Consider the following 15863-nt stretch of genomic DNA (forward strand, 5'->3'; position numbering starts at 1 on the left):
ATTTTGCCGATTTAGGAGTATTTTACATAAAAAAGTTAATTAAGTTCACTCCCGAAGGTGCGCTACAACAGCCTTCCAAAGAAGTTTACTACTTTAAGATGGCGGCTGTTTACTAACGCCGTCGAGTCTGTCATTTGGCATCTAGTTTGATATACATGTGATATCTACCATAGCATTATGTGGGCGTAGTTTGTAGCGGCTGTTGGCAGCAGTCAGGTTTTATATTTTTTTTTATCTAGTGGCATGAGTTGAGCATGATGTTTATTCTCGGTCCGATCCCCATTGCGTCCTGAAAACTGCGCTGACTGTGTTTCAGTTCCGCTTTACTTGGCATATTTCAATAATCGGAATTTAGATGTTTGTGAATCGTTCTCGAATCTTCCACGGCTGAATAGCGAATAATCTAAGAATCGGAAAATTCACACACCTCCATTGGGACCCATGTTGATTTCTCTCATGAGAAAATCCGTCATGTGTCCTTCTTGCAAGAAAAAACATAAAATTGCGATGCTGTCATAAATTGTTGTATTTCGACCATGTCGTCACATGTTGAGACAAATGACGAGTCAAAATTCACGTCGGATGTTGAAAGGATCGTATGTCGTTGCGATTGTATGCCGAGGTAACACTGTATACAGTATCTCTACATACAGTTGCTGGTCAGTCTACCTCAGAGTGCCACATTTGGGCTAAAATGCCAAAGTATGAGAACAGGAATTCACTCTGATCCTCCATGCGCCCAAAAATAGTGTACCTCCAGCTGCCACGAGAGCAGTGCAAAGCACCTGGATGTCTGGAGCTGTATTTTAATCCAAACATGCTCGAAAATGTCCATAATGTCTCGTCCCAAGTGGCCATGCGGGTTCACGCTTGGTACGCTGCCTCAATATGTCCCATTTTGGCCATTAAAACCCATAATTTAAGTTTTGCCTGACGAACAGGATTTCACTCCAACTCTCTGGGGCAGAGTGGCCGTAAATAGTGTGTGTCTGGTGGACACAAGAGCGGTGCGAGTTGTCAGGAGGTCCAAATTACAGGAGGTGGAAATGGCCATAATTAATCACTACTTAATTTGCATTAACGCGTTTAACTGACAGGACTAATATGCACATGTATACTGTACATATAGTACCAGATGTGGGTAGTAACAAGTTACATTCACTCCGTTACATTTACTTGAATAACTTTTGAGAAAAATGTACTTCTAAGAGTAGCAATTCTAAGCCATATTTTTTTATTTTTACTTGATTTTTACTTATTAGACTTGACTTTTTTTCTGCCAGATATGCCAACAGCACTGAAGCTGAGACGTTGGAACAATAATCACATGACCCCATTGTACCAATCAGACTTAAGCTTGCCGTCCTATGATCACACAAGCCTGTTCAATCACACGGCGTCTTTAAAGCACTGTAAAAATAAAAGACCTCTTTCCCAGCTGTTATTTGGCTTCAATTGACCACGGAAAGCCTGAGATATGATCCTTTTAATTTCATAATAAGAAATACATTTTGTCCACTAGGGGGCACTCATGCTCTTTGGACGAATGACGCTTTATTTTTCTGGGATTTTTTGGTCTCTCTGGAATTCAATGATTATATTTTTTATATTTCTTTGGCTTAATGTGATTATGTAATAGGTTATAGTACAGTATAATAATAACAGTTTATATAGATAACCGTGCTGAGAAAAGAATACTATTGTTTAAAAAAAAAAATCCATCATCAGAAGTAGTTAATCACAATGTTACTGATTACTTGAGTTTTTGTTTTCACTAAACACTTTTTTTAATTTACATTTTTTGGATGATTACTTTGACTTCAGTCATATTATTTTGAATTTCAAGTTGGCCCTTGCATCTCTTTTTTTTTTTTTTTTTTTTAAACCTGTCCTGTTCAGCTGTTTGACACGGAGAATGGAAGTCTAAGTGCCCGGAGAGTCTGAACAGTTTTAATGTTTCACATTGAGAGTCTGACATCTCACATTGTGATCATTCAACATACCTCGTTTATTATAACAAAGCAGCGAACAGGACGGGGTTATGGGGGAACAGAAGAAAAGAAACACAAGAGAAGAAAGAAAAGAAATGCAAACAACAACAAGAAATACATTGAACGCCTAACTACACTAACTACTAATATGTTGGTGCTATCGTCAGCTAAATGTATTTCCAGTTGACACCATGTGGGGGGCCTGTTGACCAGGGAAAGAGGGGGAAGGAGGTGGGGGAGTCTATAAGCAAAGTGGTAGAAAGGGGTAGAGTGTACACAAATCATCTCTGTGATCTAGAACCCAGTACTCGTGTGAATCCCTTGTGAGTGTAAGCCCATTGGCGACCGACCCTACGCCACCCCATCGCCAATCCCGGCACCGGGACCCCCCGCCCGAGCGCGCCCAATAACATCCAGCCGCACGCGAGCCCCACCGGGCACGCAACAGCCACGCAGACGAGCGGAGACGCCATGCGGGCGCCGACACAGGGCCACGGCCCCCACCCAGCCAGCCCGGGCAAGGAAGGCGGGGCCGGGGGGGGCCAGTGCAGCCCATCCCTCCTCCCGCTGCCCAGCAAAGGAGTCCTAGTCACCCCCCCGGAATCCAGGGTGGTTCCCCGGGCCACCTGCGCGCCCAACTACCGGCCTTCAGGAATGGCAAGAGGGGACGCACCAACAACCCCACGCCTGTCCCCAACCCCATCCGCCCACCCGGGCCACGAGCCGCCGCAGCCCCCCCAGCCGGCACGGCATGCCACAGGGCCCTCAGCGGCCCACCAAGCCCAGGGCAGGGCAGGGTCCCCCGCTGTAGCAGGCAACATCCAGCCGATACACCGCCGCTCAGCCAGCGATCCGCGGCGGAGCACAGGGCGGATACCCAGTTAGAGAAGAGAGGGGAAGGCGGAAGCAGGGGAACGCCGAGGAGCCGCCGCGGGGAGATGCGAGATCGGCGGCCTGACCTCCCCCTACTCCTGCGGCCGGCAGCCCAGGCAGCGGAGAGGCTACGCCCCAGGAGCCACGCCATAGAGAAAAAGTGTGGGACCCACCTACCACCCTATTACTGTGGCTGCCAGGTCCCCGGCTGGCAGCCACAGCTTTTTGATATTGTTAATGTATGCTTTTGCAATGTTATGTATGGAGAGGTGTCCCAGTTCAACGGAGCATTTTCTTAGCGGCTAAAGGCTGAGTTATGCTTCTGCGGCAGACCTACGCCGTCAAGGCAGACCCTATTTAGGACCCTCCGCCGTAGCCTGACATGAACCTCCACAAAATCCTGGCTAGAACTGTGCAAGCAATTCGTGGAAGGAGATTGCTGAAAATACGGGGCTGGAGGTCAGCGAACACATAAAAAAAACAAAAAAAAAAACAAGTATGTGTGTGTTCGAATGGCCACACGAAGCGGTGACCCAGCCGGTCAAATACTGCCAGGTTTTAATCACTTTATGTCGTATTTTTGGTTTGCTGTGAGTCTGTGGCTTATTTAGATTTTACACTTCAAGTATATGAAGAATAAAGCACAAGTTTGGTGTCAAAAGAGCTGTTTTGATGTTTAATTTTCAACAACAGACAGTTTACACACTTGATATATCATCACTGATTGAGAGTGCTTCGGTGCTCTTTTGATAACCATTAAGGCTTCCAACGCAGTTTGGGAAGTTCCATAGCCATCAGAAATCTGCTATGGCTTCCCACTGGCTGGTTGTAGGACACGGCAAACAAATCGAACAAAACGCTGGAAAATGCACCTTGCTGGCTTCCACCCGATGCTAGAATTCAAAATGTGACTGCCAGTCTCTGTGCGGCATCAACAGTCAGACAGACCACCTCCGCAACCGTCTTCTGCGTAACTTGCACCTCAACATTTGTATGATCGACATTCGTTGTTCAATGTTGATGAGCTGAAGATCCACATTCAGGCATTCCATCTCCTTTGCCATTGTTGTCTAAACGGAAGAAAACTCAAGGAATTCGACAAAAGTCCCCCAAAACCGCACACACACAACGCAACATCTCTCTAGTGGCTTGGCGCTGAATTACAGAACAACGCATTCCCTTCCTGCAGAACTATCGAATGCTCGCCGTAGAGCATGGGTGTCCAAACCTGTCCTCAAGGGCCGCTGTGGGTCCTGGTTTTTGTTCCTACCAATCGAGCACAGACAGTTTAACCAATGAAGTTTGTGCTAAAACAAGCAGCGCCTGACTGCAATCACCTGATTACACTTGTGAGACACCAGATTGGTGAAAGGTTGCCCTCATGATGGGTTTGAACAAAAACCCGCACCCTCTGCGGCCCTATTTGGAATAGTTTGGACACCACTGCCGTAGGGTCTACATCGTCACTATGCCGTCACCGCAATGCAGAAGTATAACTCAGGCTTAAGACTTAGCCCATTATCTTGGTCTTGGTCCTCCAAACAGAGGGCTGAGGAGAATGAGGTTTAGGTGGAGAATTGGGATTAGCCCTATCTTTTCAGAGGTGACATGAAACTGCCCATGTGCATGCTTTGTTATTCTGCTTTCTTAAATTGATCTACCTTTTGTTTAGGCTGCGACTGAATCATTATTTTCTGATAATGAAGATTAGCGAAACTGCTCCCCTTGTGTGCAAAATCATCTTTATTCACAGCAACTCTGATAATAACTAACAGGCAGTAATATGTTCCCATTTGCAATTAAACGCTAGCAGAGTAGAACAATAAAACTCTGAATAAAACAGAAATTGAACACTTAAGAAGCCCCTTGGGTGAAACACAACCAATTTGAACTATACTCCTTTTGTCGTTGATACACTTTAGAACTTGAACCTTTGCAGTCTACCAAATCCACTCTAGACAATGACTGGATACAAAATAGCAACTGGTCAAATCCATGTACTATGCCTGAGATAAGAATGAATAAACCAGTGGAGAGCTTAGTGTGTAGCAAGATAAAAGCCGATGGATCCTACCTGTGAGGGTGAGCTTGGGTAACATGAAGAAAGAAGAGATGAAGGAACTATGGGAAACTGGAGAAAATGGAGATGAGCTGCAAATGAAATGAGTACAAAGTGTAAGGTCAACAGACACAGAGATGGACATGAGGTTAGCATGGTAGCATGTGGTATGAAGCGTGACTGGAGTGACGCAAAGCAGAATTTAAGCAGCTGCTGGGCATCACACTCTAATTAACAAAAATGGATAGAACTATTTTGATCTAAAGCTGTTTATTGGAACAGAAAAAAAAAGAAGTGCCCAAAGCAATCAACCCCCTTTTCCACTGCTTTCTACACCTCTCAGATGAGCGATGGACAGTCCATGCAAAATGCATGCCACCACTGAATTATTTATATAGCTTTTCATCCCCCCGCCCCCTCATACTGAGATGTGAGGTTAAAAAAACATGAGCTGATGGAGTTCAGGTACTGTTTCCACAAAACAATTGTCCCACTCCTTTGAGTTTTAGTAAATGGCTTCGTAACTGAATTTCGTCACCCCGTAAAGTAATGGAAAACATCTTGCTAATGTTTATTACAGCGGACAGAAACGTGTTGAATAAAGCAAAAAGACATATAATTTCAATTTGCTGATGTATTACAGTGGAGGAAAATGTAAATAAAAGCCAAATTTTCCCAGAAGCACACGAAAATAGTCGTTGTCAACCATTTTTGAAGTGGCAGTACTATTTTAGCCAATCAAATGCAAATATCTCAGCTTGTCCCACCTACTCATCACACATTGGTTACCCACTGTCCAATGCCGCTATTTTTAGAAACAAGCCTGAATGAACCTACAGTAGGAAGTAAAGTGAGCTTTGTCTGAGTCTCAGCTGGAGAAAGAAGGCAACAGATTGAACAGGTACAGAAACCCATCACGTTAGTCACACAACGGCTGTGCATCTAATTCGTGTATCGTATTAACATTTTTTCCCGCCGTTATCAAAGATCTAAGGAATGTGCCATTTGCATTCTTAAATATTTTGTGCAAACTACTTTCACATGAAAGGCATTTATACTTGCCGTTGTCTATTACTGTAAATGTGATGACAAACTCAATCTTACTGTGAGCACACAAATAAAACTGATCTACAATACATGCAATAAGGTTGCAACAATACTCAGTTTTATATTGAACCGTTCAGCCCTCATCGATTCAATACGCAAAAACATTCGAATGAGAAGCTCTCAAAATGTATTTTCCGAATTTATTTTTGTCGTCTCCCTCACTAAAATGTCCGGCGCAGCTTTGCCTTGATAAGACAAACTCCCCCAAACTGCCTGAAAGGTGGGAGGTGTGGCGCACGAGGATCATTGCTCGTGAGGAAAGACAGAAACTTCAGGAGGTGGCTTGCCGGCTGCTACATCATACAGATCCGTTGAATGGCAGCATTTTAGGTGAGCTGATATGCTAGCCCCACTCGTACATATTTAATAAAGACTGTCTTTACGGATACGTACAACAAAGTCCGCCAATATATTGTTGCCGACTTGGCTGCTACGAATAACATCGCTTTGACAATAGACAGCTTATTTTAGACCCTGGGACACAGAGCGCTAACTCACGGTTACGTGATGAACAATGAGTGGCAAATTATGAGCAGAAGTGATTTCTGTGGCGTTTGTTAACTTTTTTTAATGCCAGACAACACTCGTCCGTACACACTAAATATCATCAAATAGCAACCTAGATGTGTTACGTTAGATCCCATGCCATTGGCTGCGTGAGCCCAGAGTGATCATTGGACGCATAGTCCATATACAGTACTACATCAATGAATTAAAAACCGCCACGACTGAATGGAAGTCAAGCAGGCTAAATCAATCCATGCCAGTGACTATAGATAATGCTGCAAATATTGTTAAATCAGTATGTAACACTGATGGACTCAAATAGGATGTTTTGCTCATGTGGAAAACATACCTGCCAAGAGAGCAGTAGCAATCAACAGTGTGCCCCGTCTCACTTTACAAACTGTAAAGATTGTTCTCAGCATTTTTATACATAATTTCCTGAGATCAGTAAGAAGTAAGCACATACATATTATGCACTATAACGCATGTTTATATGATGGCATTGTTATTTTTGCTTGTTAGAAAAATAAAAAAAACATTTGTATTTTTTGTTTCAGAGCATTAAATCAATTGAATCGAAAATCGTGTCCCTCGTATCGAAAATTGTACCGAACCGTGACTGTATCGTTGCATCCCTAACATGTAACATATTGTCATGTGTGATTTCCACACACAAAAGTCTTAATCGAATGAGAAAAAAAAGCCATCGTAATGACCCTTCCCAAACCATTAATGCATCTGACAACAAATCCTCCAAACCACCAATGAGCATTGTGAAAGTTTCCCTTACATGCTTGATTGCCTTCACAAACAATTTATAACTTCTGGTACCTTATTTAAATATCTTAGCACTCCCAGTCAGGTCTAAGAACAATTTAATTGAGGTACACAAAGCCCAAATCATTTAATATTCATTAAAAACATGCAGGATCCTATTAAATTGGACTATTTTGAAGCTGGAAGCAAACCTCATTGCTGCACCTCTGGAAAACACTTTAAATCTCTACCTGATTTTTTTATTACACAGATGTGGAATTCTTTGCTCTCTCACTATGCTGTAGCTCTTAATCGAGAGTTAACATAAAATTGGCTTTCTGTAATAATGCACAGCATAAAGCCTGATTTATGCTTCTGCGTTCCGTTGAGTCCTTTGACGTTCACGTCATGACACGTTGACGTGACGCGTAGTCACGGTGTTATGGAGGCGCACGTCAGGTTACGACATGTGGAAGCAAAAATCTGACTTAGATGATGACTGGCAGTGACGTACGACCGTCGGGGCATTGTAGACGAGTTATGTAGATATCGGAAATGTCTGGACAAAAATCATTTAATTTCCACGTCGTAACAAGCTATGGTAACAAGTACACATTAGGTACTTGAGGCACATGGTGTGGTTTGAGCACAGTCAGTGAACATGCCTACAGTGTCTGTGACCTGATGGGGCGGCCTTATTTTTCTCCATTTTGAAGCCTTATTAAATGTACTTGTCAGATATTGCAAATGTACTTAGAAAATGTATTTTTCCCCATTCATTGTTGGCGGGCTTGTTAGGAACACTCTTTTCTTTGACCTCGTCATTAATTTATAAATGTTGACTCTTACTGCATAGTTCCTTTAATGGTCTGTAAAAATGAAGTAAAATTATTATGGATGAACATAAAATAACTAGAGATGTCCAGATCACATATTTTTGCACCGCATTTTCGCAGTCCGAGCCACCTAATTTTGAGGATCTGCTGATACTGACTATCGATTCGATACCGCAACAATATATTACGGAGAGGATTTGGGGGGGATATAACAATAACAATATGTTATCAGAACACTTTCAGGTGCAGTAGCTGGTTGCCAAGAGTAGAGGTCGACCGATATGGGATTTTCAAATGCTGATATCTAAAAAAAAAATTTCAGTTGGTTGCCGATATCCAAAGCCGATTTTGTGTGTGAGCCGATATTTGAGGTCGATGTACTTTTTTTAAAGCATGTAAATATGAAAGGCAATTTGAAAAAAAAAAAATACTTCAACCGCTTCAAATTTACAATGATGACCTGATTTTAAAGGATAAATTTGGTGTAGTTCAACCAAACCAACCCAAACTTCTTTTTATGATTAAACACACTCAGCAAGAACAGTACATTATTTTTAAATAATTAAACCCACCAGGACATCACGACGATATGTAAATAAGTGAGAGTTGAAGAGGATCCTCACTATGCAAAGGCTAATGTTAACGCGAATGCCACGCTAACGCTAAAAGTTACATTTTAAAGTGTAAGGATCACTCAGTAAAAACCTTAAAAGGCTAAAGCTTACAATATTTACAAAACAAGTAAGCCTGAAGCCTCCTGTAGCAGCCTGCCTTCAAGCTGCTGCAGGGTCCTTCTGGGGTCCTACCATCAGTCAGTGCCGGCCACAGTTGCCCACACAGATGCCTGATCAAAATCCTATTTTATTGGCTTTTTTGTTGTTGTTGTTCATCGGCTGATGGCCGACGTTGAAAAAAAGTCCATATATCAACCTCTAGCCAAAGCTAAGTAAAACAAACAACTTCGTCTAAAATGAACTGTTATTATTACACTATAACCTATGATATTAACATATTAGGCCAAAAAATACACACCAAAATGAAAAAATTCCAACTGGAAAAACATACAGAAATGAAGCGTTTGACTCAACGCCCCAACTTCACTGGAATTAAGGTTTGTATCATGAACTAAAAATGAATGCAACACTATTGTTACATTTGCCAATATATCGATAACTCACTCAACAAGAGTACCTTTGCAGTTGCAGCTAGCTTCAGCATGTATTTTTTAAATAACCGTCTCTACAACCTGGAAAACCTCACAATCTAAGACTGCCACAACAAAAAAAAATTCAAGCCTGGTACTCTATCTATTCAACACTGGGAAAATAACCACTACCTTAAAACATTATAAGATGTAGTACCTCTAACAACATTGACAAAAAACAAACAAACAAACAAACAAACAAACAAACAAAAAAAAAACAACTTCTAAAGGACTGAACAAGAAATATGTTCACCCAAGCAAGTAAGTCTTAAGTTTTCAGTAAAAAGAAATAAATGAGTCATCCTTTACCTTGTTCCAAAGGCCCCTTGGTTTCCTGTGGGCGAGTCGAGGCTATTTCCTGACTTAGGTGGCCTATCGCGATTCATGTTTTGTAGAATGGAGCTCAGCTCCGTGATAACTGTGTTCTTGGTGTCTGCTGTAAATGGAGGGCTATGAAGCTCAGGGGGTTGATCACCCCATAGTTTTGATGTCCTTTGAGTGGGCGTCCTAGGAGGTTCAGAAGATGAAGCATGTGCAGGAGGAACCTGAGGTGGTGAACCATATGATTCTGGTGGTTCTTCAATGAGGGCATCATGGTAAAGCGAAGTTCTGTTGATGACCGATTTTCCTTTTGGTTTTGGCGGTACAGGGGGTCTATCCACCATGAAGGAATGCCCGTCTGCAGTAGCATAAAGGCTCTCCAGGGTGGTGTCACAGAATCCTCCCTCTGATGAAAGGGTGGAGATGCTTGACACGGTGCTGGTGGTCTCCATGTGCTGAGGGTCTCCACTGCTGCGACTATCTACCTCTTCAATACCAGAGTCACCTACCCCTGACTCTGGATCTGGTGGAGGAGGTGGATATGAAGGGGGCATACTGTTCATTACTCGTTTGTGTTGATCTGTAACAAGTGGAGGGGCATGGACATTGTATGAAGGTAGCAGAGGCCCCCCATTTCTTCTCTGTTGCTGAAGCATCTGTGCAATGGCACTAGCTTGGTCATCAGGGATGTCAATACTGTTAGCAAACTCTAGAGGAGGTGGGAGTGGCTCTACATAGTCAAAGTCCTCATCAATGTCAACTGACGCCAGAGGCGGAGGGGGTATCCGGAAGGGTAGTTTCACAGGTTCATCCAAGGACTCACCTAAAGGAACGCTACGTCTTCGTGTTGAGGAGGGCTGGGGATTAATAGACAATGTTGCGCCACCGCGAGGATCAGGTTGATTGGGGTCTTTCAGCTCAGATGGCCTGTTGCTGTCCTGCCCTTCCAGCTCTTGGTTATTTACCTTGTTGCTTGCTTCAGTACTGGTGTGAACCATCAACAATCCAGCTGACTTAGGTGTGTCAATAACGTCTCCTGGTAAACTTTTCCTCTCCTCAACTGCCTGGTGCTGCCGGTCCTCTCGAGCCACATCAGACTCATATTTTTGCTCAGTCATTTGCCGCCGCAAGCCACCTCGCCCTGGACGGCCCATGGTTGCTGACGAGATTGCAGCAAAACTTGTTTCAATCCCAGACCGCAACTTGGTATCAATGAAGAGTGGCTGGTTGAGGTCTGGTTTGTGACTTGGCTGCAGCGGGAGGGAGTGGGCTTCGTTTTTGGGACTTTGTGAAACCTGAGGAGGATTTTGTTGCGTATTTTGATGATGATTTTGTTGTTCCTTCATTGCTCGGTCACGAGCAGCAAGGGCCAACGCAAGAGGAGAATTAGGGTCTAGAGGTTTACCTGTAACAGGGTGAAGGTAGGTTCCATTTGCTCTGTAGTGGCTCTTTGGGGGAGTGGCTGGTAGACTAACAGGACTGTCTAGGTTAGGACACTGTCCTGTTTTTGTGTTTAGAGGCTCCCTGACTACTGTGGGCTCTGGAGTATTAAAATCTGTCAAGTTTCCACTGCCTCCACCGACGGGAGGTCCAAGGTGAACTGGTGGAGCCATCATCCTTCTGAGTCGCTCGTCACTACCAAACATTCCTTCATCGATGGACTTTGACTGCCGAAGGCGAGGCATCGGGGTAGGACCAATTAAGTCATCATCTCCCATATCTATTGACTGGAAAGCAATAGAGTGTTTTTTTGCCTCAAGCCTTTTCTCACGGTCACGCACAGCACCAGCAATAGCTGCTGCAAATGGGTTGCCTAGAGACATCGGGTCTTCCGGTCGCAGACCACCACTTCCACCAACAGTTGGCATTAGAGATGGGTGTTCTGGGGTTGTTGGCTCAATCTCCATACTGCTACCCTGGCTGCTCTTTCCACTGCTGCTGGTGGATGGTTCCTTGACAATGATGGTAGGAATGGGGATGGAAGAGCATGTTCGCTCAACAGGTGTGGTAGGCATGGAAACTGGGCCCGAGAGGTTTGTTGCCATATGACACGTTTTTTCTGGACTGTCCTCAACATTTGACTGTTTTACTAGCATACCCTTCCTTCGAGCAGGTTTTGCTGGCACATACAGATTCTTATTGCCAATCTCAGAATAGGGGTTTTCGGGCACTGGTGTGCGCCCTCGCATGCGCGGGCTCTCAAAATGCTCTGAACTCTGTCTGTGATAGCCCCGCCTCAATGTACCAACATCTGAGGTTCTACAAATAGTTGTCACTGCGTTAGGTGAGTTCTGGGTGAAGCTGGGTCTTGCGGTATCGTAACTTTTGGGTGTTGGGCCAGCAGGTGAGTTGTAGGCAGGTGGCGAAGGGGGTGAAATTGCCGGGGGAGGTGGAATGTCCTCTGATGTATCTGGCATGGAGAGACTTCGGGAGAACTTTAATAAAGGAGGCGTAAGGTATCCCTGTTTTTCCTCTTCTGTTGTACCTTGAAAAGAATTCAGCAGAAATAAAACATGTTTAGAATATGGTTGCATTTTGAAAAAAAGGATTGGGCACAAAAAATGTAGTATTCTTGAAATACTCAAAAGTTTAAATGTGAGTTTAAAATGATGATCTTAATCAATGTAATTATTTCAGTAAGCCTCTTTGACAACACATAGGTTTGTACAATATTGGAATATCTAATATACAGCTAATATATAAGGTACTTTCATTCAAGAATCATTTGGGATGATTTGAACTTCTGAAGTATGATAATCAATTCAAATATCAAAAATCAAACAGTTAACATGCAGGATTGCCCAGGAGAATCTGTTTTGATTTTAGTAAAAATGGATAAATGAGCTCACGTCGCTTCATTTTCTCAGCCGATACTGCTCTTTTTTTTTAAAGTGGTTAAAGAGGTACTAAAATTAAAATAATAGTCCTAAATGTTTAACTTTTTCATGCTGAAATGATAGTATGCCCTTTGTAGTTATTTTTTTATTTGATTGCAATTGCGTTTGCAGTGAAATCTTTTTTCAAACGGCAGGTTTTGAAATTGGTCACGGTGTGACGCCACACTGTGCCTTATTATTCAAGTACTTGCCCTCTTCCTCCATGCCCACTGATACATGGAGCGCTGAGCACTTTCAGCACTTTAAAAAACGGCTGGAGGTTGCCACTTCCTGCTTCTAAAATGCGCTGCATTAAGCATACAGTACATAAAGTTATATTCATGTCAATATATGTGTATTTGCTGTGCTTTCCAGTATGTATCACTTTTTTTTCATCTCCTGATATGTTAACTGTCTCTGGACGTCTGCAAGATGACAGTGACCTCTAGATTTGACTCAGTGTGTGAGTGTTTTAGCGTCAAGGTAGTGAATGATTTATTTGAGTAGAAATGCAAATAGCTGGCCATTTTGGAACCAGGATGTCTGAAAGCAAATAGCAAAGCTTAGTGTCATTGAAGAACGATTGTCTTCCGCGTCTCTGCAAAGTCACCGCAGCGCCCGTTAGCTTCCCACTGATACAGCCACTCTATCGAGGGCCACTCAGTTCAGATCCAGTCAGTTGCGTATTCACAAGAAATTATGAGAAAGAGTCAAATTTAAAGGATTTTTAGAAGAGATGTTTGGTCGTTGAGAAACGTTTGTCCCAAAAAATAGCCTTCAAATTTGCAGTACAAGAGATGACAGATTAACCCATAACAATTTGCTGCATTGCAACCTGAATTTTCGATAACGAATCTTCACTTTAATGACCTCCATTATTAACAATGGAGATGGCTTTTTATAATAAGCTTTAATTCCGCATGACTTGAGTACACAGAACAATTTCTCTGAGCATTTATATAATATTACATTGAAATAAAAACCCAATTCAATGCAAATGTACAGGTTGCCGTCTTGCATATTCAGTATCTTGTTTACACTTAACTATTATCATACCTATGGACTTTTGCTTCCTTAGCAAGCCTTTTTCTGGTAACCCTAAGAAGGCCCCAGGCACAGTGGGTGGAACCACTGCTACTCCCTGGCGGTCATGGTACATGGACTGTGAAAGTAAAAATTATTAATTACTTACAGAAAAACATTTTCAAAACACTGCACTCCACGTACATTATGAAAATGTCCCCCATTGTGAACATATAACAGAAACTGTCATCTACGTCTCATTGTCGTCTTGTCAGACGAAAACTGGCATGTGTCTCGTTATGTTATAGTCTCCCAAGACATGTTTTAACTTGTCGTCATGATGTCATGGTTATCATCCTGAAAAAATTGTTCACTGACAAAATATTTTTGTTGTCGTCATTGTTGACGAAAACAACAGAAGCAGTATGTAGTGAACCATTCCAAAAATGCTACGCCCTTGCCGGTAAAGAGAGTGAGACCTAGTGGGTGGAGGCTCTGAAATTTATAATTGTCGAAAAATGCTAGTAATTACCCCAAAACAGTCTTGCCGAGCGGCTCAGAGGGTTAGCGCCAATCAATAAGCATACCATAACAGGCTTCCACTTAGGGCAATTTTGATTCATAATTGCCTTTTTTTTAAAGGTGCTTTTGGTTTTGAGGTAAAGTACTAGGTAGCTTGCCTGCACAGTCGGACAGCACACACATACGCCAAAAAAACAAACAAACAAACAAAAAAGCGTAGTCAAAAGGCTACTTTGAGCATGTGAGGGCAGGTGCTCAAGCACCCTCTGCCCCCCCCTCTGAACGTGCCTGGTCCCTGATAGTCCCAGCCAGATCATTCAATCGCTGCAAGTCAAAATAGATTGGATATCTATTCCAACAAACGAGTTATTTTGTTCATGATGAGGGTTTGATATAATAACTTTTATCACTCCTGATTATCTTACATTTAGTTCAGTGGGTGTAATCAAGCAGCGACTGGATGGCCGTGGTTTGATTGTTGCGATCTTCATATCAACTGGCGATGTCTTCTGAGCGTGGGTCATCTCGTCAACTTTGTCTGCAAAGGGCACAGCAATTCATAAGTTTGTGGACAAAAAATGGCAAAATACCAGGCTTTTTTTCTGTTTGCAAAGCTTCAATAAGGATCTCATGAGCCAAATGCAAGCTAATCATTTACAAGATCCTTCCCTCCACGCTCGGTTGTGGATGAAACTGCAAAAGAAAACAGAACAGGGGAGCAAGTGTGCTGAGATGGAATGTCTTGGGTGCTTCAAGCCTTGGAAGCCGTGCAAACTCTTTCCAAGCAGCCGACTCAATAGCATCATCCAAGTATTCGGGTTGTTCCTCAATCAATATCAAATGAGGAATGAATTTTTCGTCTCTCAAGTATCTCTCTTTTGTTGTTGTTGAAGGTATCCATGGATAGAAAGACTTGTAGTTCTTAAAAGATAAATCTTAGTACAAGTTATACTAATTTGATATTGAAACCCCTCTTGATGTTTTTGTTTTTATACAATTTGTAAAATTATTTTAACCCTTTAACGCCTAAGCCTATTTTGGCCGAATTTGTATGCATTTGATGTTGCCTTTATATTTCAAAGAAAAAAATGTTCAGGACACCTTGAACTTCATGTCCAAACTGTTGTTTTCTTCACTGACAAATTATAATCCACATTTTGGACCCCAAAAGACAAAAAAAAATCCCAAAATCTTTTTTCAAAATTTGTAATGTTGATGTCCCATTGACAAACAAAAATGCTCGACCAACCGTTTTGAAGCCTGATAATATTTATTCAACTTGTTAGGATAAACATTCAACAGAAAAAAATAAGATTGAATAGTTTTATGTTTGACAATTCAACACAAACAGCAGGTATGGTCATACGCGTTTTTTGTTCTTTACACATACTATGGTCAAAACAGGTTAAATACAGTGCAAAATAGTGAGGCAAAAAAATTATATATACCATCCATCCATCCATCCATCCATCCATCCATCCATCCATCCATCCATCCATCCATCCATCCATCCATCCATCCATCCATCCATCCATCCATCCATCCATCCATCCATCCATCCATCCATCCATCATCTTCCGCTTGCTCCGGGGTCGGGTCGAGGGGGCAGCAACTTTAACAGGGAAGCCCAGACTTCCCTCTCCCCAGCCACTTCAACCAGCTCCTCCGGCGGAATCCCAAGGCGTTCCCAGGCCAGCCTAGAGACATAGTCTCTCCAGCGTGTCCTGGGTTGTCCCCGGGGCCTCCCGCCGGTGGGACATGCCCAGAACACCTCTCCAGGGAGGTGTC

The 15863-nt window shown here is 42.7% G+C and overlaps 1 protein-coding gene across 3 annotated transcripts in view; it reads right to left on the reverse strand.

The window, feature by feature from the left end:
- LOC130917256 (SH3 and multiple ankyrin repeat domains protein 2-like) overlaps positions 1-15863 on the reverse strand; it is a 525263-nt gene that overhangs the window by 46972 nt on the left and 462428 nt on the right. For 2 of the 3 annotated variants that reach the window (XM_057838487.1, XM_057838477.1), the window contains 3 exons: positions 14501-14613; positions 13587-13692; positions 9643-12139 (listed from right to left, as the gene is read on the reverse strand). In XM_057838487.1, the coding sequence (XP_057694470.1) occupies positions 9643-12139; positions 13587-13692; positions 14501-14613 (2716 nt within the window). Of the gene's footprint in view, positions 1-4938; positions 5016-9642; positions 12140-13586; positions 13693-14500; positions 14614-15863 lie in introns of all 3 variants that reach the window. The other variant, XM_057838497.1, reaches the window with a different exon arrangement.

The sequence above is a fragment of the Corythoichthys intestinalis genome, chromosome 1 (assembly GCF_030265065.1).
Source record: "Corythoichthys intestinalis isolate RoL2023-P3 chromosome 1, ASM3026506v1, whole genome shotgun sequence".
In the NCBI taxonomy this organism is placed as follows: domain Eukaryota; kingdom Metazoa; phylum Chordata; class Actinopteri; order Syngnathiformes; family Syngnathidae; genus Corythoichthys; species Corythoichthys intestinalis.